Raw genomic sequence first — 27,113 nt, 5'->3', positions numbered from 1 at the left:
AAATCCTAACTTAAGACAAAATCCTAACTTAAGACAAAATCCTAACTTAAGACAAAATACCAATTTAAGACAAAATACCAATTTAAGACAAAATACCAACTTAAGATAAAATACCAATTTAAGACAAAATACCAATTTAAGATTAAATACTATTTTAAGACAAAATACTAACTTAAGACAAAATACTAACTTAAGACAAAATACTAACTTAAGACAAAATACTAACTTAAGACAAAATACTAACTTTACTCCGACTAAATGCCTTCTGTGAATAGCAAAAGTAGTAAGTTTAGGATTTTCTATCAGATTAGTTCTGTGAATCGGCCCTATAGTCCTTGCTTACGAGAAGCAAGGCTGGCAGTAAAAGAGGCGCAGTTACTGCCAGCCTTGCTTCTCATGAGCAATGACTGATTACAAATAATGTTCGATGCGGGATGTCCTACATAGAAGATGATGTTTGCGGTGTGCAAGTTTTAAAGACATTGTTCAAGCATGCTGTGAGTTATGTTACTATGCACATAAGCATGAAGTGTTGCAAACCGTGTGAGACAAGATGCTTTCATGCACACCTACTTCTGACTTCTTAAGCTTGCAATTTTTATCTTGGGATTATGTCGCTGGAAGAGCCTGTTTGAGATTAAATGAGGTAAGCCCTTCATGGTGTTATAATAATTAAAAAAACACCCTTTTATTTTCTTCTGCTTGATGTCAAATGTTGTAGGGTGCTCTTTTTATACCCTTCTAACAACATTTACATGTGTCTTTAAAACTCTTTGCTCGTTATTCACGTTAATATTCCTCCAAGATAAATTTATGTCAAATCAAGAGTACACCATTCTTTTGTTTAACATGTATGGCAACATAACACATTACCACTTTAAATTATAGATTCTCTTCCTCTGTAACTGTAAGCACATGTGAACAGACATCCACATCCAACCTTCTCTGCTCCTCAAAAACCCCGAAGCTACATACTGTCTATAAGGTGCCACCATTTTATAATTGATTATGCTTGATGCATCACACCAACATCTCAAAATGTTCCTCAGCCCCAGTGCCCCAAACAGATCCAAGTAATCAAGAGCTTTAGCACCGCCACACCTCTGTTTGCATTCAGTAAGAGTCAGACATCCCATTAGAGGGAGAGTGTTGTCTTGGTCTGCACACAAATTGAGAGCAACTGCCAAGCACCAACAAAGTAACACAGAACACAATTTTCAACAATTTACTCAGTATCAAAGTAAGCTATATTCAATAAGCTAGTATGTCTTAAGTTGAGAGAGGAAATCCAGGCCTTGGAGGATGAAATAAAAAGTTTGAATTTGAAAGAACTAACAGACAAAAATTACGTTATCCTTAAAGAGCAAATTTCCAATCACCAACGCTTTATTAAGCAAAGGAAATTGAATAAAATAGCTAGGGACAATAGAGATTACTCCCAGGGGCGCATTTATACTTTTGCGCAAAAGTTTGACAACATCCATGTTCCCAAACCCAAGGATGGTGATACTTTGAGTTTGGGTAGTGTAACTAGTCTGATGAGTAGTTCCAAAGCATCATCTATTGATGAAGCAGGTGCAACGGGAACCAGTGTGAATGAACCCAATTTGGATGTGATTGCTTCCACATCTACGTCGTCTTTTTTAGAGGAGGTCTTAAGATATTGTATTGGAAACAAACAAGAGACCTTTAAACCGACCAGAAGGGGAAGGCACAGGAAAAACAGAAAAAGAACCTGGGGTTCTAACCAGAAATCAGAAGAAAAATCTAAACAAATAGACAATGTTTCCAGCAATGTAATTGTAACTGATTCACTTGAAAATAATGTCAACCTTGTGATCAATTTGTCAGATCGTATTTTGAGTGTTCCTGAAATGTCATTGCTTAATAAAGGATTGGGTTTTGTGCAACTTATAAAGGTGTGTTTTCCGACATTCATACAGACCTTTTTAAATTCTCCAGAAAAGCCAAATTAAAGTGTCATTTTCATTTGAATTAAATCCCTGAGTACATCAGAAAAAACTACTGTTATAGGCACTGTGGGCGCTTCTGTTGACCACTTGAAACATGTCTCACTACTCAGGTCACTAGATGAATGCATGGAAACACCACTAGAGGGATTGGCACAGGAATTAGATATTCATCAAGATTTGACTTTGGATTCCCAATTACGCCACAAAAGTACATTTGTTCCTCAGGGACAACACCTTACCAGTATTGATGTATTTCAGAGATTGGTAACAGAAGATCTATATAGGTTGGAGGATAAATTAATTGAGGGCTGAAATACTACAAGACATGAGAACCTAACCAATGCTGAACGCAGAGCTTTGTTTGATCTCAAAAATGATTCCTCCCTTGTCATCCGTGAGGTTGACAAGGGAGGAAATGTGGTCGTTATAAATACATCTGACTATGACTGTGAAGCGTTTAGACAATTGAGTGATGAACAATGTTATATGCCGGTGAGTGTCAATCCAGTCCCTGGTGCTATGCATAATATCAATATGTTCCAGGCACATTGGAAAGAGGTAGGACTCCTATCAGAGTCGGAACATCAACACTTGAAAGTAGTTTCACCAAGATCAGCCTGCCTATACCTCTTACCTAAGGTGCATAAAAAAAACAGAAATTTCCACCTGGGCGGCCAATAATTTTGGGGAACGGTTCTCTGACTGAACACCTGTCAGAGTTTGTGGACCTTTTTCTCAAACCTCTTGTTTTCTATCTTCTCTCTTTTATTGAGTACACAAAAGATTTTTTAACCAAAATTGAGGATATTCAGTGGGACGACTCCATGTGGCTAGTGACCATGGATGTCGAATCCCTCTACACCTGTATTAGAAAAGATCTTGGAAGGTTGGCAATTGATCACTTTCTATCTACGAGAAGCGCCACCCTTTTAGAACACAATGGCATGCTCTTAGAGATGATGGACATTATTTTAAGTAATAACTTTGTTTGTTCAATCATATCTGGTTTAAACAATTACAAGGCACAGCGATAGGTTCAAATTCGCACCATCCTATGCGAACCTAAACATGGGGTGGTTCGAAAAAACCTATGTCTGGTCTCACAATGCAAGCCCCTGGTTAGGTGACGTCCTCTTTTGGGGACGTTATATTGATGATGTTTTTATGGTTTGGACTGGTTCAGAGGAAGGGTTGAAAGAATTTTTTAATTATCTCAATGCTACTTCCTTCAATATACGTCACGACCATTGACAGTTTTAAGAATAGCATTCATTTTTAGATGTGGAAATGTATGCCAATCATGGGAGATTGTCTACGTCCATGTATAGAAAAAAAACGGCAGTTAATAGCACGCTTCACTGTGATAGTGCGCATGCTAACAGCGCAAAGAATGCTATCCCATTGGGTGAACTGATTCGTGTTCGCCGCAATTGCTCAGATGAGGCACACTTTGAAAGGCATGCCACAGAGACTGTACAACACTTCGAACAAAGAGGTCACAAAGACCAAGTTCTCAATCGAGCACTTGGAAAGGTTCGTAATATGAGCAGGAGTGATACACTCCAACCCAAGAGACCTCAGTTGTTTCAGAATAGAGAACGTTTGATGTTTGTGACCACATTTTCTCAATTAAATCAGGAAGTTTACAAAATTTTGCTCAGACACTGGAAAGTGCTGATGGGAACACCAGGGGTGGGATCACTTCTGGGCTAAAAACCATTGGTTACTTATAAGATATCACAGACTCTGCGTGAGGCTCTTTGTCCTAGCTACACTGCCAGTAAAATCATCCTTCCACAAACGTGGTTAAAAAGGTCTAAAGGCTTTTGCATATGTGGTGACTGTAGTGTCTGCCAATTGGGCTCAAACAAAACTTTGAAGTTCACATATAACAGCCAATATGTGCATGAAATAAAATACTTCCTGAATTGTCAGTCTACATACGTTGTATATGTAATTATCTGCGTGTGTAATAACATTTATGTTGGCAGCACTGTACGACAGTTGCGAGTCCACATTCAGGAACATCGACGGGCATGCATAAGAAATGACCACTGCAATGCACTAGGGGCCCACATATGTAATGCACGTTCACCAAAGTCCAATTTCAAGTTTCATGCAATAAACCATGTCCCTTTGGACAAACGTGGTGGCAATATGGAATTGCAATTACGACGCCTGGAAGCTGCTTGGATTTGTAAACTGAGGGCAGTCACACATGGTTTAAATTCTGACAATGAGATGCATTATTTTCTGTAATTTGCACAATGAGCTGTTTTCAAAGGCTTTGTAACATTGCTATTTTTGCATCCATGTTTGTAGCTCTGTGTACTTTTTGCATGAGTTTTGGATTTGTAGACTCCCTGATTTTTACAGTGTTGTCTGGATTCCAGACATAGCTGGTTCTTTATATCTGGTTATATGTATTGTATGCACTATGAAAACTGATTCTACCTAAATCTCCTTTTTTCCTTTTATACTCCAATGTTGTGTGACAGGTTTCTTTGTAGGTAACCCGTTCCCCCTCTTTTAGATATTTAAAATATAATTTTGTATGTATGTTATACACTATGACTTTATATGTACATGTTGATAAGCCTGTATTTTTTCCTCTCTTATGTTTGGCATTATTGCTCAATGTTTACTCAACAACTTGATATATAAGATACTATGATTATGCATCGATCTAATAGACAGATGTTTAGCTCAGAATGGTGACATAGAACTCATATGCTTATCTATGCTCTTTGTATCATAATTTCTTCCTTTGTTTTTGAAATTGTCTTTTTCTTAGTTTGTTGTTCTGTCTGTGGCTTTTATTTTTTCTAATAGGTGTTTGTTCTTTAGTCCCCTTGTTAAATCTTATTTTGTGTTTTTATTTATGGTTTATATATTTTTGTGCGTGAGGCATAATATAACCAGTTTTAGTATTTTTGTAGATTTGGGTTCGATCGCGCATTTTCTTGATTACTTATACTTTTTTATTTATTGTTGTGATATGTTATATATTAGTCTTGTTTCATGGCGATCACATATCTACGTGGTGGTGTAAGACAAGGGATAGATGGTCTCTAGTACCTTGGCTGTCGCAGGTTCGAATCTGCACTTTGTGGAATGGTTGAGAAGTATTTGTTTGCTTCAGTGTTTTTCCTGGTATTACCAATTTCGGGCATAGAATGTTTTATTTTAAGGGTGTGATTTATCATTTATGTTTATCTGTGTGGTGTAAAGAACTGGTTATGATAATATATAGAACACCCAATTTGAAGTTTTTATCGGGCGGGTGTTTTTCGTTAGCCATACGTTTTGTTTGTTGTGTGTTTGGAATAAAGCATCTTTTGTGAATTAAAAACAAAACAGTAGTGGGCGTTTCACAGGTGATATGTTTACAGATTGTTCTATTTAAACTGTTGGATAAGTGGCCTTCGTTTTGCGCGAAATTTGTATCGAGGTTACTGAGGAGTCGTGAGACTATGGACCACAAGGGGATGTTCTAAGCAATATTGGACGTAAGTTGTGTAACCTGTTGTGTCTGAACTTGATCATTACTGAACATACTTGGATGTTTTAGATTAGATATTTGTCTTGATTATTATTTAGATCCTTTGGATAAGTTGTCATATTGGGTCCATATATTATATTTGTCCCTTGTTTGCTTTCTTCTGTCTTTACCAATGTTAATGCGGTCTGTGACTGATGCCAATACCAGTGTATGCGTCTCTCTGCTTTCATTAGTTTACGTGTTCCTGCGTTTTTACATAATTTGGGATTTATTCTTGCTTACTATCTTAGTAGCGATTTTAGTCTATCTGCTTATATCGGCTTACCAGAGGGCGGTTTGTGGTGCATTTTATGTCCTCGCTGTCCGCCGATTACATATAATAGTTGGCATTTAAATGTTTATAGACGATTTTAGTGTCTATATGCGGAGTATGAATATTATAATCTTATCGTACTCATTTTGAAGATTTTATCTTTATTGCACACATTATTGTAAGGTCTACGAAGCGCAGTGTCTGTGTTGTTTTTTGTTGTTTGGTTTTTGCTATGGGAGTTGCTTGCAGTGTTTGTGTTTTATTTTTATTTTCTCTCTTTTCCTTTTCTGGCTCCTAGTGGCGTGAATGGTACATATCATAGTACCAATCGAACAATATGCCTGATATGCTGATATACTTGTGAAATGGTGCAACATTAATGGGAATTTAGAAAGGTATTATCCTTTCTCGCTGAAGGTATATATCTTACGTATATTTTTTTTCTTTTTTCTGTTGGGTTGCGGTATTAGTCTCAGTTTGAAATATTAACTTGGATATGATGGTTAATCTTTGCTTCGATTTCTTTTTCTGTATTATTTTTTTAGTATCATTGGGCACAATAAAATTGGAAGCTTCTTCCCTGTGATCTCACGTTTTATACTTACACGTTTTATTCTTACTGTCTCCATTATTAGCGGATACGCTTTTGATTAGTTACTCAAGTGGCCACCAGTCTTACCTTGAAGATTAGGTGAGGGTTCTAATTTGGAAACTTTCTGCGTTTCTTTTTATTAGCTCTTTATTATCACTTTTTTTGATTTAGGTTTAAATTTGCATGTTTCTTGCCTCTATATTGAGGTAGTAAGTGGGATGAGATCTTTTGTGTGTTTTACAGTCACCGTTCTTCTTTTTCTAATTTAGCTTTAAATATATGTTGGGTTTTTTCTCTGTCATCACCATTTCTGTTTTTTCCGCTGCACGTCCTCTTTCCTGTTTTTTTCAGTTTTCTCCTTGCTCCCTTTGGTGCACGTGGTGTCTTAAATCGCTTTTGAGTATCATGTTTAGCCTAATTGGTGGTTTGTATTTTTACTTCTGTACTATCCATTTCAAACACTTACGTGTTCTGGTCTCTTTTCTTCATCTCTTCAACAATGGTGGACAAATATTTATTTGATGTTTATAGAGGTCCTTCTAAGTATCAGCATATGGTTATATATTGCCGTTTAACATTGTAATCTTTCTGGGAAATTTGATTATTTATAAACCTATGTATATGCTTGGAATTTGTTTTTTTTCTCTGTTAAATGTTACGTTTACAGCCCTGAAGAAGCCTAAGGGCGAAACGCGTTGGCTGTTTCCTTGGTCATTTATTAAGAACATTGGCTGTTGTTCTGTACATTTCTTTATCAACAGGATACAACGATAATAAAAAGATGGACTATTTTCATATCAAAAGAAGGGCATGTGTCTCTTTGTGTGTATTCAAGCATTGTACAATGTATCTGTATTGCTGCCTCTCTGTGTGATCTTTGATATATTCAATGAGCCAGTGTATCTGGTAGTGTAGACTGGTTATTGCCACCAGTTTAGCTTGCATTACCCACCAGTATACTCAATATGATCAACTAAAGAGCTTGTGATCTGTCAAAGTAGCAGAACAAGCAATGCACGCTGCTCAAAGAACAAGTGCTATGAGATGAAATGCTATCAGTTCTCTAGGGTAAAGGTAATACAATATACCATTTCGCATTGAGACTATAAGGAAACACGTCAACGTCCCATATGGAACCAAAGAGCGCTATAATGGGAAGCCACCTGTGGACCACTCAGTACAACCACCTGTTGCAATACGGGATTTATTACCATGCATTGGATTCTAGTCTAAGAAGATGTGTGAGTCTGAAAGATAAGCAGTCTTGGTGTTGCAGTCTTCCAATGGTGGAAATCACTGGAAAGTAGCAGGACAAATCAATAGTGAACACAATTAGACACCATATTAGAATGTTGGAAGCTCCTTTGAGGACAATGGAGCAGCTCCGCGCAGATAACAGCTGCTATAGGGCTTCTCCTTCAATATTACAATATCTGTTTCTCCCTGTTTAATTTTATCAATCAATCAATATATCAAAATAATAAAGCACACTACTCACCCGCTAGGGTCTCAAGGCGCTGGGAGGGGCGGGGTCCGCTACTGCAGAGTGTTGAAACAAGATGACGAGACGGCGTTGACTTGTTTGGTCATTGTGAGGGAGGAGTCCAGGATGAAGCCTAGGTTGCGTGCGTGGTCCGTTGGCCTGGCGGCGGTGCCCAGGACAGGGGGGCACCAGGAGTCGTCCCAGGCGGAGGGTGGTGATCCGAGGTGAGCCGAGACCACTACTCTGCACTCACTACTCTGCACTCACTACTCTGCACTCACTACTCTGCACTCACTACTCTGCACTCACTACTCTACTTCAACTGACTACCTGTGCTTAGTGTACACTGGAGCTACTAATTAAGCACAGTATGGGCTATTTCCGGTGCGAAGCCCTATTTAGTATCCCTTGCGTGGAGGACTTCCATCTCTGTCCAGGATAGCACAGGTACAGCTGGTAACACATGCCCCCTAGTAGTCAGGGGCCGCTTAGATCATGCTACTGAGAAATAGCACCTCTATAAAGGCTGCCACACGACCCTCGCCATAATAGATACTAAGCTGGATCAAGGAGCTCCCAAAATTGGCGATAGGAAACCTCAGGACAACACCACACCCTGGGAGGTGCACCAGGAGTCTAAAGGTTACTCAGGTACAACACAACGCTGTACCATGACAAACCAGAGGAGCAGTGTTAAACTTATTTTACTAACAAATAGAGGAACTGGTACAACCTTAGCCTGAGCCTGGACAGCAATGAAAAAAACTGAAGGAGAAGGTCCCTAGAAGACTCCTATGTTAAATTGCTCCAGAAGTGGCTTACCAGCTGTAGAGCGAACTCCGAAGTAATTCTCTTGGTCGGGTTGAAACACCGACACGTATACTGATATTAATTAAAAGCATATTGACATAAAGGGGGGCACTGGGCCTTACATACCCAACAGTGACCTCAAACACACTATGCCATGATGACTTACTAGAGTACAGGAGAAAGATGAGGATACCAGCCAAATAATATACCCATTTCTAACTTGACACTAAGCTACAGCTGAAAAGTACAAGCCAAGAATGTGATGCCATAGACAAACCTGTATGTGGTAGCTTGGAAGACTATTATCAATGGTATGCAAGAGAGCTGTGCTAGTGCGCTCATGAACTCGAGGGCTCAAATGAGGAACAAACTGAAACTGGAGGGTATACAAAATATACAGGGTACAGGATAGTCCATTGAGACTTACAGTATAAGAATATTTAGGAATAGAAGCAAGGGTCGAAGAAAAGGATAGTTTCCAATGTATATGTCTAATGAACCACTTGGACCCTCCAACGCAGACCGGAAATTGTTCTGCTAGATAATCAGATGGTGCTGTAATTATTCGATATATATCCTGAATATTTTGATCGTAAGCATGTCATTAGCTGCCCAAAGGTTGTAGACACACGTGGTCTGGAGGGAATACAATAGGCCTAGTTGCCCCCCAGTGCCTCTGCTCCATTAAAACGCGAGAGGCCTGCCCCAGTGACAGCTTCTACTTTGCATTACATACATTTACAATACTTCACTGCGCAATCCCACGCAGGGAGCATTAGACGTGTGACGAGACATAAACATGCCTATAATACATAGCGACACGCTCTTTTGGAAGGCCAGCGCTTAGGCATGCTTGATTCGGGACCATGATGGCGTTTTGCACCCTTGACACTTAATTCCTCGTTCCTGACTAATCACATCCGCTCCTGCATAAAGGATGCTAAGTTTCCAAATGAACATTCCACGCTTCGAAGAAGACATACATTTCGCCACTCCAAGAAAGACAAGCAGCGTCCTACACAGTCCAGAAGCACGCCAAGGCGGGGGGGGAGGGGGGGGGGGGGGGAGGGAGGGGAGGGGGTATGGGTCTGTGCTCAAAGGGGGCCGATTATTATGACAGATTGTCAATCACTGACATATCACTGCCTCGTTTGTTATTGCAGTCTGCATCTTGGTCTTTAATAAGAGGCGCCTAATACCTTGGAACAATACTTCCGATTCCCTAAACATGGGAAATCTTGTTTCCTTATCAAAACTGTGAGTACTATCCATGCGAGAGTCGGACCTATTGCAAGCCTCCTGAAATAGTGAGCCGTTACCATATGCGGCCTTTCCGATCATGCGACTCTGAAGCCTTAGAGGCTGGCGGTTGCCCTACTGCGAGCTGCGAAGGCTCTCAAATGTTAAATGTACACACACCATGTAGCGAAAACCAAAACACTGGAACAGTGCCAACCGGTGCTAAAACGCGTGGCACATACTGCCGGACCCCCTGCCCGGAGCCCGAAAACCCTGCTAAATCACTCAGCCCCAGTTGCTTGACGGGGCCAAAATTGCAACTGCCGCCCGTGTAGGCCTCCCAAAGTGGATATTTTACCACTGAAACATATTAGATGCACGGAACTGACCGTTTAACGTTCTCACCAGGCTTCGAACCCGTGACCGCTGGTCCCATTGTACTTCGGCAGCAACGCTTACTACCATGAGCCCTATTTAAGCTAACATGGGAGCTGTTGTACCTCAGGAGGTGCCCGCGGCCCGGCACCTGCAACACCCAAGGCCTTCTCAGCGCTGGTCGTGACTAGGCAATACTGCAACCTACGCACCAAAACAGGAATAAATAATCACACTCGGATTGGACCCCAGATGAGGCATCACGCTATAATTTTGTCCAACACCGGGGTGGCGCAAGAAATTCTACAGAACAAATAACCGGCACCAGGGAGGACGCAGGCTATGTACGACCCAAACGAAAGCCACGTAGCACCTATGTGCTGTTAAAGACAACGCCATGTTAGCCATCCCTGCTACCATGACATATGCAATAAGTCCCGTTCAGGAAACACTTGTGTTCAACCCCATGTGATTGATAGGCTCCCTGGTAACAGCAGACCTGCCGTACTGCATGGACCCTTCATAACTTGCCGAGTTTACACGAAGACGGGGACCAATCCCTTTCCCCCGGGGACAAATCTAGAAGGGGGAGGGGGCACAGGCAGCGACAGAACACGCCTCAAAGCTTTCCCAACCAGAGAAGTAACAGTGGGCGCGCAGCAGGAGCTTAGCGCACCATGGTCCCCTACACCCGCGGAAAACTGGAAAGACGATAATGAAAAGGGGGGGGAGGGGTTGGGGTAGAACACACGAGCTGGAAAATCACACACACCCCATCAGCGCTAAGCACTTCGGAACAGCTCGCTGCAACCTGGTCTTCGACTAGATGGCACCCATAGTATACTGGCCATACCTGCTTACTAAGGCGAAGCCCAATAGCGATCAGGCCTGCAAATTTCACAAGCCAGAGAGGAGCACTCGTAGCAAATATGCAAATTAAATGGGGCCACATGGAGAGGGTGGTGAGAAGGTATGCGCGTATCTGGGTGACCAAACCAGCTCTAGTGTACTACCGCGACCGGCATAACTAATCGCGTCCTAAAGATAGAAATACCATGCATATTGCAGCGCTACGACGCCCTATACCGGTCTCACAAACCACTGCCATAAGCCCCCAGGAATACCTGTACCACGTGCTAAGGCTCACAATGCGAGCCAGGAGAGCTTTGTGGAAGGCGCCCGTGGGAAGAGGCAGCACGAGCCCTGGCTCGGAGGAAACCTGGGGAGGCACTGGCGCAGGACTGGGCGCATTGTGCTCTACCCCCCAACATCCCGCTCGCCATCGGAAAAGCCAGCCTGCAGGTAGTAGTGTCTGAATCGGGCCTAAAACACGCCTCACAGGGGCCTCCTCCCGCCACGACTCTTATGAAGTACCAGACTGGGCCACGAGCCGCCACATAGGTTAACCATTTAAACACCATCTTTCCCCCTATCGCATAACAGCGCAAAACCGCTATGCCCTTAACATATCCAGGCCATTACTAACTTGCATGCCGGAGGAGAAAGTGCAGGAGCGAATGCTGACACCCATATGCACGCCATCCTGTCAATCTTCACCCCTGGCCATCGCTAGACGCTCGCGTAAAAGCCCCCCGGGCAGGCAGCATGCGGCTCTAATAGTCCCGAGACACCACGCCGATCGTGGACCCCACGCGGCGAGTGTGCTGCGGCCGGACGTCAGGCACGGTCGCCTGTGACGGGGGCGGGGCCACGTCCAGACCGGAAGAGGAGGCAGGCGGAGTGAAATGCGTCTCGCGCCCGGGGCTCCTGTGAGCGGTGTGGAGCCCCGGGCAGGAGGTTGGGCGCCGCGTGCTGAGCAGAGTCCCCGACATTGGCCAGGTAAGTTCCAAAAGGCTGGGGGGGGGCTTGGTGCACTTGTGTGTCTGCGTGTGCGTGTATGCTCGTGTGTGTATGTAAGAGTGCGACGGTGACGACGGCGGGGGGGGGGGCCTCGGTGCACTTGAGTGTGTGTGCGCGCGTGTGTGTATGTGTCAGGGGTGGTGTCTCTGTATGTATGTATGTGCGTGCGTGCATGGGCGCTTGTGTGTGTGTGTGTGTGTGTGTGTGTATGCGCATGCGTGTGTGGGGCTTGCGCTTCCCAGGAGACAGCGCCTGGCCACAGCGCGCGTTCCAGTTACAAATCGCCTGGAAGGATGCGCGTGGCCGGGACTGTCTCCTGGGAAGCATAGTCGCTAACAAAATATCTCGGCGGAGACGCGCTTCCGCGCGTTGACGCCGAGACCTAATAAACGAAGGACCCCCTGCTATAAAGGAGTCGACGGGCAAGGAAGAACAACTCAAAATTATATAAAGAACCTGTCTGAAATTACTTAATCAGTGTACCACCATAATCAATTTGACTAGAATGTGATTGAGGCTCAGTACAATTAGTTTATACATCAACAATGTTTATTTCTTCATTTATAGTGATACATCATTCAATCTTTGCTATACAAATGATGCCTTTCGTCATATATATTTTTCTTTATACATTTCGCAAACAATTAGCGATTATAGAACACATTTATTTGACAACACATATTAGAACACAGACATCCACTCACTCTCCTCCACATACATACCGTAATCAACTCCTTCACACGAGATACTCCATGACTCACAGTCTGCTTGAAGTTATCTTTTTCTCAATAGAATCATAAGTGCCATTCACTATTGAACATTGCTCCCGTTTTTATACTTGAAAATATCAAGCAAGAGAGAGAAAAAAAATCAGGTCAATTCAATTGTACATGTAATATATTTTGACGTTCGATTCTTCTTATTTTAGTGTTGTTGTGTCCAAATGTGGCTAAGCCAATCTTCCTTTAACTGCTGCCACTAAATCTTCGCACATGGCTGTACAGATTGTGCAGGTTTGGGTGTAAGACCCTGCTCAGGTACTGTACCAGAGGTCCTTCCGAAGAGGCATCCTGATTAGAAGACAGATGTTCATACCCAAAAGTTTCAATACCACTCCTTCCTTGCACAATCCAGAGCCATTAGAATGACTTGGGCCTGGTCGTTCCTTATCTTCCTCAGAACTGCTCAGAACTCAGGACAGGAGAAGCAGTGGTGAAAGTCATCCAGGAGTTCTGTGGTCCAGGCTATCCAGAATGCATTTATGAGAGACAGCCTTCTTGGCAATACCAGCACGCAAAACTTTGGAGATTGGGTGCTCTCAGCAGTGGTGTCAAGTTCTAGACAGCATTTTTTCCTTTGCAGGAAGATATCCTGTGACACTTTGAGTTTAACAGTAATTTGTGATCTGCCAGGTGCCATCAGCAGTGTTAGGCTCCCCTGGCATCCAAAGATCCTGCCAAGTGGTTAAAAACCAGAGAAATGTAATGTATGTGGTCTTGTAAAGCGCACTGCTGCCCTGAGGCGTCGTGGCGCTGTAGACCGCTGGGGAACCCGTCCTGGCTTTCCCTGTGGGATGGTCCCTTCTGGGTATCTCCAAGGTGAAACCAGGCATCCCCGGCGAATGTGGGGGGCCATTGTAGAGATGAGGCAAGCTAATGCCCAGAGTTGCCGAGTGTGTTCCCTGGTTAGAGTAGGCAACAAGGCGAGAATTATCGAGTCCGCTGACCCTGGTCCACGACCCTGCCGCGTCGGGAATTGAACCCTGGTCCCGGGCCGTTCTCTGCTTTCGGGTCTGCCGCCTCTAACCAGTGAGCCACACCACTCCAGATGTTTCATCCAGCTCCAGAGACACCCTAGACCAAGAGCGGAAATGTCCAGATCATAGCATGAACATCCTGGACTCGTTGTAATGGAGGGAAGGGACGAAACTGCACCATATTCAGGATGATTCCAATAAAAGGGAGCCTCTTTGAAGGAGTTAGATGTGACTTCGGCATGTTATTAGTGAAACACAGCAGTCAGGAGGTTTGTCGCCGTCTGAAAGTGGTCCACGACCAACTGAGATGAGTTCATCTTTAACAATTAGTCATCGAGGTAGGAGAAAACTGGAATTTCCAAAGGTTTACAGCGACTACCACCATCACTTTTATTAACACTTGAGGAATACTGATGAGGCTGAAGGGGAGCACATATAATTGGCAATGCTCCTGGCACCCTTGAAATTTAACAAAAAATAGTCTATGGGACTGCAGGATGGGTACATGAAAGTAGGCATCCCGCAGGTCCAAGCCACCATCCAGTCTGCAAGATCCAGAACCTGGGCTAGTGTGAGCATCTTGAATTTGTCCTTCCGTAAGAAGGTGTTTAGAAGGCCGAAAGATAAAATCCCTGCAATTTTAGGAGGAGGGCACAGTGGAAAAGAGAATTTTGAGAAAGAAATTGTCAAGGTAAAAGGAAATAAATTGGGAGCGAGCTTCAGTTCTGTATATGAAGGCACAGAAAGAAAGGAGCGGACGTTGACGTGCAGGGTCGGTGCTTATATCCAGCTCCATCGCCACATCCTGGGCTGGAAGCCGCATTGTGGTTAAAATCCTTTAGATCCAGTCTGGGCCTGGGGGTATCCCAGGGGTGAGAAATCTGCAGTTAGAAGTATCCGTCAAAGAGCAGTTTAAAAACATCCCTCTTAGAGAACGTAATGATACATAAGATGGGTTCTACAAATACTTGACCTTTAATGCAATGCTCGTACCTGTATCAAAGCATTTAATTGAATAATCAGCAAGAGCCACAAGGTACTCAGTTTTCCGGCGAAGATTGAAGGACAATGCAGTGCATGCTTGCAGCGTTCGTTGCACAAGATCAAACCTTTAAAAGAAAATAGACAAAAAGAGGTAAAAATAAAGAAACGTCTGCGACCTCCAAATTAAAATGGACATCACATTCTTCAGTTTTATTTAGTTCAAAATGAAAAATATACAACTAGACAGAAGGATAAACTGTCAACATGCAATTCACAAGCATACACTTGAATGAAATCCCTTCATTTTATTACCATGCCCAACGGGTTGCAACAGCGCTGTAGCCAATACAAATATTAACATTGAACTACACTGCCGGAAACCACACTAGACCAACACAACACAACGAAAAGGATAACCAAGTCTATAAAAACCTTGTCCTCAACCCATGCTCTACCCAGCTCGACAATCTGTCTCCAACTGACTTTGCACTCCAGATCTGTGCCATTTTTAATAACTCCCTGTCTAGAGGTAAGCTTCCCGACTAGCTCAATCAAGCCCATACATCTTTTGTGATTCAATGTCAATCATTACATTCACTTATCTGAATAAATAAAGTTGTATGTACTTTATTCGATAAAAGATTTATCATAAAAGTATGTACATCCTTATACATCATAGATAAAAGAAAAAATCCATCAATCCATAATATTTATTGCTCGTTTCCTTTTTGCATTTTTTAATGTTTAACTTGTACAATGCTCTTATACTCGGACGGGTCAAAGTTCGCACTATATAGAACTCCTTAAACAAATAAATAAACAAATGCTTATTGTCTGCATTTGAGGTGCTGGAAGGCCTGCATCCGATCCTCGTCCATACCAGGGACAGAAACTTGGGTTTCAGCTGCTCCCAAACAGGAGTAAGCTCAAACAAAAATAGGTTATATGTTCCCTTGCAGGCCATCTTTTCTCTTGCAAGATCTTTGTGGGAGAAGGAAGATGACCACTTGTGCTTTTGGTGTTTTCTTTCCAGAGAGTTCGTGTTTGACAACGTTCTTGACTTTGAGTTTCCAGAACCAAACAGAAATCTCATATAACACTCCCCTTATACTCTTGGAAATCACGATGGTACATAGCTGGGATGACCTTTGACTACCATTGTTTTTTATTTTTTATTTTCTGATCAGCAGAAAGAAAAAATACAGAAAGATATCCTTTTTCATACGACCGCAAATTACAGATGCTTTTTGCTTATTGACATGTACAGCCAATACAATTCATCATTTTTATAGTATTTATCCAGCAACATCTGTATAGTGTGTTGCAATATGTCCGTATTGTCCGCGAAACACCTACATCCCCCTTCACCTCCAGCACTCTATGATTCACGTCACCACTGCTGTTCGAGAGAAGCCCACCCCCTGAAAGCTCTACTGATGTGGTGTGTTATAGATTTAGTCGTCGGTTTGTGTGGATCTAAGGTATTGTATGAATGGTTCCCAAAAATCCCTGGGTCTAGAGGCCTGTGGCAGTACCTCTGCATAGGTCTCCATCATCTCTTTACAGTAGGTCATGTCTTTGACCCAGTCCTTATATCGTGGCAGGTGCCTGCTCCCCCAGCGTAAAGCTATGCGTCATTTGGCCAGCAGTAATGCCACAGCCAGAAGCTTGCGTCTCCTGGCTAATCGAACCTAGTGTATCCCTAGCAGACATACCAGCGGTTCGTTGGGTATCTGCTCTGCCAGCATGAGTGTTAACTACTTCTTGCCAGTAGGGTTGGAGCTGGGGGCATGCCCACACCATGTGCAGAAAATCCGCACCAGCTGCGTCACATCTATGACATTTGTCTTCTTGTCGTAACCCGTATTTATGCAATTTGGCCAGTGTGCAGTATGTTTGATGTATACATTTCCCCCAGTAAAGATAGCATGCGCTTTTCTTGTGTTACTGTTATTCGTGGTTGGTGGGATGCGGGCAGCGCTGGGGTATATATCGGAAGCTTCTGTGAGCGTTTCGCGAGCATGTCCCATGCCCTAGATGTGCAATTGAACGGGTGTATGACATCTCTAGGGGTGTTCCTCCTTGGGTTTGACATGAAGGTGATCAGTGGGGTTGGCCTCACGCTCTCATGTTCGACTGCTATATGCGGTACATGGCTGCGTGGGTGTTACCAGTAATGGGCATGCTGTGCCTACGCACTGTAATAGTACAGTTAGAGATCTGGTGCTTCAAAGCCCCCTTGATGATATGGTCTAGTCAGAACGTTCCACCCCACTCTCGCCTGCTTCCCCCCAACGTTAGTCGCAGCATGGCTGTACGAAGTTTAGTGAACACTAATTGTGCGAGCCAGATCGGTATATTCATAAATAAGTATAGAAATTTTGGTAAGATGACCTTCTTTTGTATAGCAATCCTGTCAGCCAATAAATGCGGCAGCTTGATCCACCCATCTATCTGGTTCTCTAGTCTTGTTATTGCCCTGCCATAGTTTTCTCTAATCACCACCTCTGGATCCCGGTGAATCCATATGCTGAGGTATTTTACAGGTTCAGTCTGCTAGCGTAAGGGGTAATCCAGATTTGGCTGTGTAGTGCTTGGTGTGACTGGTATCACTACTGGTTTGTCACAGTTTATGTCCTGAATAGTGTTAGAATCTAATGTAATCTCTGATGAGTGAGTTTAAGTTAAGATCTGGGTTACGAGTATATAGAACCATATCGTCAGCAAACCGTGATAGGCCGACTGGTCAAAGCTGAAATTTTAGTGCGGTATCATCATGTTATTGCCTTATTTTACACGCTAGTTGTTCCAGCGCTAGTGTAAATAGAAGCAGCGAGAGTGGGCATCCCTGCCTGCTTCCCCGACTTATGCTGATCAAGTCTGATGTATTGCCATTCACTCGAATACAGGTGCTAAGCTCCATATACTCTCCGATTCCGAGACTGTTCAAGACGCGGACTTAACAGCAAGAAGCCAGTGACCGAAACGGCACTTCATTTTCCCACCGGATCCAAATGGTGATACGGGAGACAACATAAAGCAAGAATTACCCACGATATAGGTTGCAGCTGTGCCCGAGCAACCTAGAGCACTCTATTTCTCGATTTATGCGGACCTGGAGTACCACATGAGTGACTAAGAACGTATTGGTCCTGAAGAGAACCCCGCAGTGGGGGGTTCGAAACGCGTCGACCATGTTTATTTTCCTTTATGTCAATTGAAAATACCTACTTCTAGTGGCATGAACTTCTGATTTCTTCAAAAAAAGAACGTTTGTTATTCGCAAAAACAATTGGTTTTGACAAAATTGATATCAGTGACATGTTTTGAGAATTTATTATTGACATTTAGGTTCTAAGTGCACTTTTTTTCCTTTTGTATGACTGTGGGTGTATGTGTTTGAGAGTTGGATGTGATGTAAATATGTATATTTGTATATTGTATTTTGTATTCACTTTGTGTAAATGTATTATATCTGTACATATGCAAATTCAAAAAAACAGAAGTATTGAGAAAAATTACTCCACTAGTGACTAAAGTGACGAATAAACTAGTGACATAATTCAGTTTATGGACCTTTATGTTTTCTTTACGTTTAGGTCAGTGCAAATATTCATAATATTGTCCAGTACTGGCATTTGTGTTGTTCCTTCATTTAATTAGGCTTAGCCTTGCTGGCTTTCTGAGCCACGACCCTGTGTTGTTTTGAGAGACAGAAGCTCCATATACAGCAGCACGATCCAGCGCAGAAACTGTACCAGAAAACCCATCCTACGCAGTACCGTGATCATAAAGGACCATTCCACTGAATCAAAAGCCTTTACCGCGTCCTGTAGGACCGCGGCTGATGGCACATCGGGATCCAAGAGGTGGAACATTGCAAACATGGTCATAATATTTTGCGCTGTGGACCAAGTAGGTAGAAAGCCGGCTTGATCAGGCAAGATCAGATTGCGTGGCAGAGGCTGTATCCTTGTTGCAATAATTTTAGCTAATATTTTAGCATCTACATTTATCAGGGACAACGGGTGGTAAGATTCGCACTTGGTTAGGTCTTTATCTGGTTTGGGGAGTGTAATCAGTATTGCCTCTCTCAGGGAGGCAATGGGAGCCTGCCCTATTCGGAGGCCTCCTCATACATCTCAGCCAGATGCGGGATCAGTAAGTCTCTAAATTCTTTATAGAACTCTGCAGGAAGCCCTTCCATACCGGGATCCTTATTATTCTAGAGGGAGTTAATCGCCTCCTTTATCTCAGCTTCAGTAATGTGATGGCAGAAATATTCACAATGTTCATCTGACAGCCATGCCATGGAAATGTCATCTAAGTACTGGCATATTTCAGGTGTGGATATGGTTGACTGTGTAGAGTACAGGCGGGCATAATACGCAGAGAAACAGCCCAGGATCAACTGGGTGTTGTATGGGAGTTGGCCTTGCATGTTTGTGATGTGAGTTATGTAAGACGCTGTATGTGCAGGTCGTATCCTATTTGAGAGTACCTGTCCCGGTCTTCCCCCCTCTCCAAACCTACGTGCTGTATATCTCCCCCAAATGTTGTTTATCTCATCGTCAGCAAATTCGTGATAGGTGTCTACCTTTAGCCTGATTTCTGCCAGTAGTTTGGTGTCCTGTGTGGTCGTGTACCCTGGTTTTAAGTGTTGAATATCCCCTTCCACCATAGACAATTGCTGCTGAAAGTATTTTAAGATACCCACACTTTAGCCAACACAGTGGCCCCTGATAGTAACTTTGAATGCCTCCCATAGTGTTTTAGCACTATTCACAGATCTCGCATTGAGGTCAAAGTAATCTACTACGGCCTGGCGCAATTCTGGGCAAAATACCTGGTCCAGGAGGGCCCCGTGTTGCAAACGCCATGTAAACTTTCGTGGAGTGTGTGTAGGGATAGTGAGCTCCAGTCGAACAGGTGTGTGGCCAGAAAGTCCTAGGCAAGTGTTTTACAGATGTTGTCCATGTGCAAATATCTTGTGTGGCTATCCAGTAGTAAATTCTGAACCATGTATTATGGACTGTAGACGTACAAGTGCCTTCTGTGCGACCTGGATGCCTCAAACACCATATATCTAGCATTGCATATTCGTCCTTACCATCTCTAAGCACCTTTGCTGCTTGCTTCCCATATCTTTTGTTACCTGTGGACCTGTCCATGGCTGGATCTAGGCATGTATTGAAATCTTCACCCCACACGACAACTGTGGGCGCTAGGGTATGCAGTTTAGCCCATATTTGTGCAAAAAAAGATGGGTCGTCACTATTTGGGCCATATGCTGTAACTAGGTAAAGAGCTGTGCCCCCGAAGTCGCCCTGAACAATGACATACCTGCCTGGTCGTCTTTAATGGAGCTGTGTAATGTGAAGGGGATGCCTTGTCTGATAATGAGCAGTACTCCTCTGGCCTAGGTAGAGCAGGAGGATGCCATTCGGTAGGATGCCCACCTCATGCCTAGTCTCCTTTCCGTGAGGTCAGTCAGATGTGTCTCCTGAAGACAGGCAACATCTACCCTATGACTGTCTAGGTATGCAACGACCTTACGGGTTTTCTGCGGGTTGTGTGGAGACCTCATACATTCCATGTCATGAATGTCAGCGGTCTGGTATGTCTTGCTCTATTAGCCATATTCAGTGTTGTATTTGGGATGGATTTGATGCTGTTTTGTGTGTGTAGTCCTGCTGTGAGATATAGTAACAACCATTCTAATGCCGATCAGGTTTTTCAAATTAACACTCTGCCTTCCCAATTCACCATTCCCGTTCTAGCGAAGACAACCCTATTAGAATTGTACCTTACCCAACGTCCCCCCTCCCAACCCCCAAACAAAGAATTACCCAAGCGTGGTATACACAGGTTGGCGGAAGCTGCCAGCCGGGTTACTCTATGAATATATCACACAGGTGGTCGCTGTGTTAAACATAGAACCTGATGCACCCATACTCCCGTTAAACCAACAGCCAAAGAGCAGGATCGCCCTTCCTAAGCAATGATTGTGTTGCAGCCTGGGCACGCTGTACAGACCCATGTATACAACATGCAAATGGTGCCACAGTGGCCATCACCCAGACCCCATATTAGCACTTCTCTGAATCCTTTGGTTATATGTTTGTGTATTGTCTTCATGGTCTCGTAGTCACCAGCACAACAGCTCCGGGAGGATGTTCTTGGGGATGTATGAGTTGGAAACCTCGGCTATGCATCATTTGTCTCACTGCACCTCCATAAACATATAGTTCCCTATTTCACCGTCCATTATTCCTTTTGTGGTTTTCAGCTACTGTGTCCACAGTTCTACACCGCTATATCAGTGAGCTGTTCTGCTACTACTGTTCTATTATTCGACGTCCAAGGCATTGGCCTGCTCCTCTGGTCCTCCTCTAGGTGATGTCTGGCATGTGCTCTGGGATCCTCTGTTGCAGGTACTGGAGCACATCCTTTGGTTCACTGTAGACCGTAGCCTTCCCGCCATCTGTTACACGTAGTCTGGGCGGACAGAGCATCGCGTAGGGGATATTTTGTTTGCATAGTTGCTTCTTTACCGGTACAAATTTCTTTCGCACCTCCTGGACTAGTGGTGGGAAGTCAGGGTATATAGATATGTCCATTCCCTCATGTTTCAGGTTTTCCAGCTCCAGAGCCTTTCAAAGTGCCGCATCCCGGTCCATGTATTTTAAATGTTTTGCTATGATCGGTCGCGGTCTGGCCCCCGGCGGCGGGGCTAGGGATCTGTGTGCTCTCTCAATGATGAACACCTCAGAGAAAGTGTCCCTTCCGAGAAGAGTTATGAGCAGTTGTTCAATATAGCGTTCCATGGATCCTGGGTTTGTGGTCTCAGATATTCCCATAAGGCACAGATTGTTGCAGCGGAGCGTGCCTCTATATCATCAGCCTTTGCCATTAACGTTGTTAAGTTATTTTCCATTTTCTGTTGCTTGGTTTCCATTTGCTGAGGAGCATCTTCGGCTTCTAAGATGGGGCGTCCCGCTATGTCAATGTGTTCTGTGTGCCTGTTCATGCGGTCAGACATGCGGTCTACCCTGTAGGTTAAATAGTCTATCTTGCCGTCGATATTGGAGAGCAGTTTGTATCGACAAGAACATGGCCTGCACGCCACCATTAGTGACTCCGTTCTCAGTTGCCGCAGCCTGCCGCGTGGTGTTTTGCTCATCCGAGCTAGTCTCATTGGATTTCTTTGAGAGTTCAAAGTTTATTTTCGGTTGGTTCCAGTCTGGTTTGTCCATAGTGCAGCTTCGAGAGCCAACCAGTTCCTTAGTGGAGTGGTGTGGCTCACTGGTTAGAGGCGGCAGACCCGAAAGCAGAGAACGGCCCGGGACCAGGGTTCAATTCCCGACGCGGCAGGGTCGTGGACCAGGGTCAGCGGACTCGATAATTCTCGCCTCGGTGCCTACTCTCACCAGGGATCACACTCGGCAACTCTGGGCATTAGCTTGCCTCATCTCTACAACGGCCCCCCCAAATTCGCCGGGGATGCCTGGTTTCACCTTGGAGATACCCAGTAGGGACCATCTCACAGGGATAGCCAGGACGGGTTCCCCAGCGGTCTACAGCGCCACAACGCCTCAGGGCAGCAGTGCGCTTTACAAGAACGCATACATTACATTACATTACATTACTCCGGGTCTGCACTGAAACAGTGCGCAGGTGGCATTGAATTGACGTGGTTATGAACAGACCTTTCGCTTTGGGTTTAGAGAACAGCTATGTTTGTGCAACATGCGCATTCAGGTAGGTGCGCAGCAGTGGCACAGCGGGGGGTTGCGATCCCTCCCAAATGGAGTGGTCCAGACGTGCCTGTTTTTGGCTAGCGTATGCCAGCTGTGCACGTTGGCTCGAAGGCTGGGCCCCCTGCTCTTAACATGTAAGCGGTATTCGCTTCCCGGCGGCGACGCTGCGGGGCACCCAGGTGTGAACTGGAATGCCCCACAGAACCACCACAGAGGTATGCGATTTTATTCCAGCAGTTGAGCTCCAACTGTCATGAGTACATTTTTGAAGCGTTTTCTTGGTGGACCAAGGATTGACTCTGCATTTGCACTTTATCCGTAATATATGTGCTGGGCCTACGATCCTGCCCTGACGCAGCTCTCTGTTAGGCAGGCATAGTGTATTTCTAAGTGTGATATGCTAGACTACAAATTTGTTCTGACAATTCACCACCTTCGGAGTGGTGGGGCCGCGTCCCACTCAGACTCTCCTCTGGACTCGGCCTTTCCGCCACTGTGTACTCTCCACCCCACTCCCAGGCAGCAATACGGGATTCTCGCTGCAGATGGTGGTCAGTATGAGCAGGTACGTCCCTCCCAGAGTCTCAGCTACCTCAGCCGCTGCTCGGCCTCTATGCAGCTGTCGGGCAGCAGGCCCGCCAAGCAGTCTGGGCCGCCTCAAGCAGCGCACCCACCGGGAGCAGGATCTTTGGGTCCCGCTGGTGCTCGCCGGCCGCAGTCAGGGTACTTTCTCCCAGTTGTCTGACACTCATAGAGGGCAGCAGCTCCAGAGCTTCACTTCTCCCCTTCAGTCAGTGTATTCACCGGGCAGCGCAGTCAAACCGCCGTCACAGCCGTGCATGCTCTTTGTCACGATCAGTTATCACACGAGATCGCAGCTTCAATTTACGTACATGACCTGCGGGCCTCACGGACGCAGCTCAGTCGCACCGCTTCTTCATCAGCTTCACGAGACAGGGGTCTGTGGAAAGCCACTAATCTCAGATACAGTTATCACATATTTTCAGACCGTTTGCAGGTTCATGGGTGCAGGATAATTACAGGATAGTGCAGCAACCGTAAGACCTCACTCAAGAAGCGGCCATCTCCAGACATGTCTAACTCCGCTCCAGACTACCGTTGTTTTAATTGACTTTATGTGTTTAACTTGTAATTTCATTTTGTGTCTTCTTGTAGCCTCAGAGTCTGGAGTGTTTGATTATTACAGCCTTGCTTGGAACAGAACGTTTGGGATGTGCGTTTGAAAGCATGAGAGGGATAAATGTGTGGAATGTACTTCTCTGTCTCAAAGTGTAGTGTTATAGACAGTGGTGCCCAAATGTGCATTATGTTTAAGGCTCCCGGTTTTCCGTTTTTACGGATTTCTACAGATAAATACAGACAGAAAACAATGTGTTTTCTCTCTGCATTTATCTTTAAAAGTGGAAAAATACAGAAAATTGTGCTTCTCTTAAGTGACTCTGTGCTTTCTTTCGTGAATTATAGGCCAGCAGCTGAGCAGATGGACAGCATTAGAAATTAAAAAACAGGATGAAATGTCTTTAAATAACGAAGTATGTTAACATATTTATGGTATAGTGCTAATATCTACCATTGTATATATTGTGTAATATTTGGCAGCTTAAATAACTAAAACATGACAGACATCAAAGTATGAGTGCGCGTCTGTCAGTTAAATAGATATGGAAATGTAGTTTAACAACTTCATTTATATGCAAACACAAAATAAATATGGATAAATACAGATAAAATGGCCAAAAAATAAATACGGATAAATACTTATGGAAATGGCCAAAAAATATATACCATAAAACCGGGAGCCCAAATTATGTTGTACATTGGTAATTTTTATGAAGTTTTTACTATTGGCTGGGACATGCCATCATGGCATCTTGAATTATGACTCCTGAGTTTTGCACGCATAAGAAGGCCCGCAGGTTACTTGCGGTTAATCAGGGTGTTCGTGTTTAAGATGTTTTTCTCTATGAAGGGTGTTTTTCTACTTTTTGAAAAGTTTTGTACTTTCTCAAACCGCTGCAAGATAAGGAAAACATCTAGAGTTGGAGCGCAGAAGAATACAAGAGAAGAAACAAGTTACTTACCTGTAACTTTAGTTCTCCAGTATTGGTAACTTTCATAGATTCCCATTGCTTGTATCATTCCCCGTCGTCGGAATGGGAGCCTCGGTAATTATATATATATATATATATATATACACACCTAGGTAAATACACCCTAATAGGTGTAAAAAAGTAAAAAATGAGGCCTAGGCCTCATATTTTGTAGCCTATTGGTGTCCTTATGTAAAAAGACCCAAAAGTCACATTAGCAACCAATCAGATCAGCCTCACCCTGTGGAACCTTCCTGAGAAAGCTCAGAGCCTCAGATTTTCGTAGCCGTTGCTTTGCCACATAATCACCTAGCCCTAAAGTGAGCTTTCCCAGGGGAGGCGGGTGGGCGCATGGGAATCTATGAAAGTTACCAATACTGGAGAACTAAAGTTACAGGTAAGTAACTGGTTTCTTACGCCAGTATTGGAACTTTCATAGATTCCCATTGCTTGTATCAGAGTAGATAGCAGTTAGCATACCTCAAACATTTCGTTCATAGTTACAGAACCATTATAAACCAATGATATCACAAATTATAACAACCATAAATCAGTAGCCATAGCATAATAAACAAAATGTTTGAAAAAACAGGAGGAGGGAAGAGAGGAAAGCTCACCTCTTATTGGAAGAGATTTCTCAGGACTGCTTGTCCAACCGCCGAATCCTCCTTTGCAGCCGCCTCCAGGCAGTAGTGCCTCGTGAATGAGGGAGTACTGCTCCAGGTGGCCGCTCTGCAAATATCCTTTATCGATACTCCAGCAAACAGCGCTGTTGACGCTGAGATGGATCTTGTGAAATGTGCCTTCACCTGTCCTTGCAAAGGCTTGCCTGCCGCCTGGTAGCAGAAACGGATCGCACTTGATATCCATCTAGAAATCCCTTGCTTTGACAATGGAAATCCTTTCCTTGGGGCTCCGAAAGCCACAAACAGCTGGGGTGTCTTCCGAAATCCAGCTGTGCGTTGTAGATAGAATTTCAAACATCTCTGAACGTCCAGAGAATGAAGTGTCCTCTCAGCCTGGGTTGAAGGCCGAGGAAAAAATGAATTCAGAACCACCGGTTCATTAAGATGAAAGTCTGTCGGCACCTTCGGAATGAACTTGGGATTCATGCGTAGGATCAATGTATCATTCTTGAACTGCAAGAAAGGTTCTTTGATAGTTAAAGCCTGAAGTTCTCCTACTCTCCTTGCAGAGGTGAGTGCCAGAAGAAGCGCCACTTTCCATGATAGAAACTTCAGGTCCGCCCTATGTATTGGCTCAAATGGCGATCTCATCAGTTGAGCCAGGACCACATTCAAGTGCCACACCGGAGGTGGGGGCCGAACTGGCGGAAAGACTCTAAACAGTCCTTTCAGGAATTGTTTTATTACTCTTGCTGATAATAGAGGAGGGCCCAATCTTGTTCTTCTATACCTGGAAATAGCTGCCAAGTGGACCTTGATGGAAGCATGAGCCAGACCTGCCTGTGCCAAAGATAGAATGTATGGCAAGAGTTGATGCGGAGCTGATGAGAATGGATGCACTCCTTCTCTCTGGCACCATAAATAGAACCTCTTCCATTTCGCTCTATATGTCTTAGTAGTGCTAGGAGCTCGTGCCTGCGCCAAGATGTTCCTGCATTCTTCTGAAATGTCTAAATCCTTAAACTCTCTGTATTCAGGAGCCAAGCTGTCAATTGAAGCGAGCTCGGGTTTGGGTGGAGAACCTGGCTGTTGTACATTGACAGAAGTGTCTGGTTGGGGTGCAGATGAATGGGTTGCTTCTCCGATAGAAGAAGCAAGTCCGTGTACCAGAACTGGCGAGCCCAGGGAGGCGCTATCAGTATCATCCTGCACTTGTCCATCTTGAGCTTCTTGAGGACTCGAGGACTCGAGGAATCAGGGGAAATGGCGGAAAGGCGTAAACAAGTGCGCCTGACCAAGACATCGAAAGGGCATTCCCCAGTGACCCTCGATGGTGTTCCCTGCTTGCATAACACCGGCATTTCTTGTTCCTTGGTGTTGCAAACAGGTCGATCGCTGGGGTCCCCCAACGGGAGAAGATGTTCTTGACCACTGTGTTGTCCAATTCCCACTCGTGTGAGACTGCCCTCAGGCGGCTTAGCGTATCCGCCTTCTTGTTGCATACTCCTGGAAGGTGTTCTGCCACGAGCGTGATGTTCTGTGAGATCGCCCATTCCCACAGCATCTGGGCTTCCTGAGAAAGCAGTGGCGATCTTGTGCCTCCCTGCTTGTTGACGTAATGCATTGCGGTGGTGTTGTCCGTCCGCACTAGGATTGCCGAATTTGAAATCCTTGGAAGGAAAGCCAACATTGCCAACCGAATAGCCCTTAGCTCCAAAACATTGATATG

The 27,113-nt window shown here is 44.2% G+C and overlaps 1 protein-coding gene across 2 annotated transcripts in view; it reads right to left on the bottom strand.

Annotated features, from left to right (window-relative positions):
* Window positions 1-27,113, bottom strand: part of TBC1D31 (TBC1 domain family member 31) — a 696,792-nt gene that overhangs the window by 545,694 nt on the left and 123,985 nt on the right. For both annotated transcript variants that reach the window (XM_086966171.1, XM_086966170.1), the window contains exon 3: window positions 14,897-15,012. Coding sequence is in view for 1 of the 2 variants with exons in the window: in XM_086966170.1 (XP_086822296.1) it covers window positions 14,897-15,012 (116 nt within the window). In the remaining variant the exon portion in view is untranslated. The remainder of the gene's footprint in view (window positions 1-14,896; window positions 15,013-27,113) is intronic.

The sequence above is a fragment of the Lissotriton vulgaris genome, chromosome 4_1 (genome assembly GCF_964263255.1).
Source record: "Lissotriton vulgaris chromosome 4_1, aLisVul1.2, whole genome shotgun sequence".
In the NCBI taxonomy this organism is placed as follows: Eukaryota; Metazoa; Chordata; class Amphibia; order Caudata; family Salamandridae; genus Lissotriton; species Lissotriton vulgaris.
The sequence above is the reverse complement of the archived record's forward strand: the minus strand, read 5'-3'. Positions and strand labels throughout refer to the sequence as shown.